The following is a 2,365-nucleotide window of genomic DNA, read 5'->3' on the forward strand; positions in this document are numbered from 1 at the left end:
TTGAAACTGGGATGTCTACATGACTATGAGTCATTGGGCCTCATGTAAGAAGCGATATATGAACACATTTTCTCTTATTTTTGTTTGTACCTGTGATTTGTACTTATTTTGTTAGCACTGATTGATTTCTGACTCTATTGTCTCATACTTGCTAAACTATTCAACTCCTCTGTAGTATTTTATCTAGTTGCTGGAAGTACGTTATTCAGTTCTTGTTCTCTGTATTGTAACCTTTATCGAGCTTGGTTAAACATGTTATAAAATGTATTTCATTTAAGCAAGTTGCAAAACAACTCCCTGACAAAAAGTGTGGAGAAAATCTACTGTTAGCAAAACTATATGGCAGTGGAGCTTGATCATCAAACATCAGGACTAATGTGTAAAAATATACTTTATAGAACTGATATCACAATAAAAGATAGGATTGAAGTATTAAAAACAATGGGAGGTGATGAAAGTAGAGAGAACAAAAGATGCATGACAAATAAAAAGCATTCAACGCTTGTTGTGTAGACTCCATACAGTGAAACAGCCTATAAAATATTGGATGGATATTTGATTCAGTGTCTCATCTTATTTAATCTCCCCTTTACTAAAAATGTGCAAGTCTGGTGTGAACAATTGATGAGGTACCCAAATTCTTCTTCATAAAGCGTTTATCTATTATTCAAATCAGAAACATCTTAATAAAGTCAAATCACTATAACTGCACAAACTGCAGTGTGTTTAGTGACCATCAATATGCCTGAGGCAAGAGGGGAAAAAAAACCAGAGGACGATTGACTAAAGCAAACTATTGATTGAAGCAAAGATGAGAAAAATGAAAAGTGTGCTTTCTGACCTTGTGGTACAGAGATAAATCGAACACACCTGAGTGAAGAAGTGAGGGATGGAGGACGGAGAGTCTTACCTTGAAGGATATTCCTCTGCTCCAGCTCCTCTGCTGTCGGCCTCTGACTCAGCCGCCTGAGGACACAAAACACTGTTGACTACTCATTTTTAAAGGCTGATGGAGATCATTTAAAAAGGAACAGATTTTGTCTTGAGAGGTGACCCGTTCCACGACAAACTAAAAAGGTATGAGTTTTATCCTTGGAGTGTCTCAACAATATGAGTTCCACTGTAAATAACGCATGTGATCGGTCAAACTGTGATGGATGGGTGACATATTGAATACAATATGACGATGCCAGTGATTTACCGGTTCAGTGTGGTACCGATCCTGTTCCTCACTGCCACCCACTGGTCCCTGTTGTGCCAGCTCATGTCTTCGTGGCTCTCCTGCGCCTCCCTTTCCTCTCGCTCTCTCTCCAGCTTCAGGGCCAACGTGTCTTTCCTCTTCACGCGGCTCGCCAGCCCACCTGTTACACACACGACCCATAAAAAAAACATCATTAAGCGGCGCTTGACACAAGGAAGGGTTTTACATTAGGAGTTGTTCACTATTAAAATTAAGCTCAATGTGCAGTAAACAGTTTCAAACAATTAAACAATTCATATTCCTGGGTGTAAGTCACTTTAAGAAAGTGAACTGATTCAGGTCAAACAGAGTCAGGATGCTCCTATTGTGCACATTGGCTCACTGGAAAGGCTCTAACACACTAAATGGAACAGAACCGTAGTATCATTAGTAACACCTGTGTTTACCCTACTATATCCTGTCAAAAGGGCTGCTGTGAAAAAGGTCTTCTGATTCAGCTGCTGCTGGAGGCCCACTGTATTAGGCCTGCTGTATGTAAGCATTTGGCAAACAACATATGCAGCATTAATAAAGAAAGATACACGATAAACTAATAACTATTATATATTATCATATTTGTGTGTGTGTTAGCAAAGTTTTATTTTATTTTTTTCTCCAGAAAATAAAATAGGGTTAGGGTTAGAGATTCTGCTGGGCGAAATCCTTTTTTAATAACATTTTTAAATTCAAGCCCTTTCAAGTACTTTCCAGACCTGTGGCAATAAAAACATGTAGTGTGTTCAGTTATTGTGCTTTTGGGAAACGCCTCTAAAGCTTAAGATGGTTCATAAGATGGTTGTAGCAGCAGTCCAAAACCCTAAGATACTTTATTTCAAAAGCAGTGAGTCAAGCACAGACGGGTGTTTTTACCCACAATATATATTTTATGATATATTCCTCATTTTTTTGTTCTCTTATGAGTCTTGCTCTACGTGCTAGCCTGGAGCTCCTTTTATTCTAGTTTTTTCATCCTCGAGAGCATTGTGAAGCTCCCCCAGTCTCACAGCACTCTTTAGCTGCACACATTTTTTGGATCTTATGAGCTTCAATTACATATTGAAGACAATGATTACTTTGGGAACTCAGTGTAGGATTTAAATCATTTTGTTGTTTTTTTGTGAAATC

The 2,365-nt window shown here is 38.3% G+C and overlaps 1 protein-coding gene across 1 annotated transcript in view; it reads right to left on the minus strand.

Annotated features, from left to right (window-relative positions):
• The window catches only part of phactr4a (phosphatase and actin regulator 4a), a gene marked incomplete in the record, with an annotated part of 18,229 nt that overhangs the window by 3,708 nt on the left and 12,156 nt on the right, over positions 1-2,365 (minus strand). Inside the window, 2 exon segments of the mRNA XM_035681977.1 lie at positions 911-966; positions 1,202-1,361. Coding sequence (XP_035537870.1) covers positions 911-966; positions 1,202-1,361 — 216 coding nt within the window.

The sequence above is a fragment of the Morone saxatilis genome, unplaced genomic scaffold (assembly GCF_004916995.1).
Source record: "Morone saxatilis isolate NCDOM2014 unplaced genomic scaffold, NCSU_SB_2.0 Contig9, whole genome shotgun sequence".
NCBI lineage: Eukaryota > Metazoa > Chordata > Actinopteri > Moronidae > Morone > Morone saxatilis.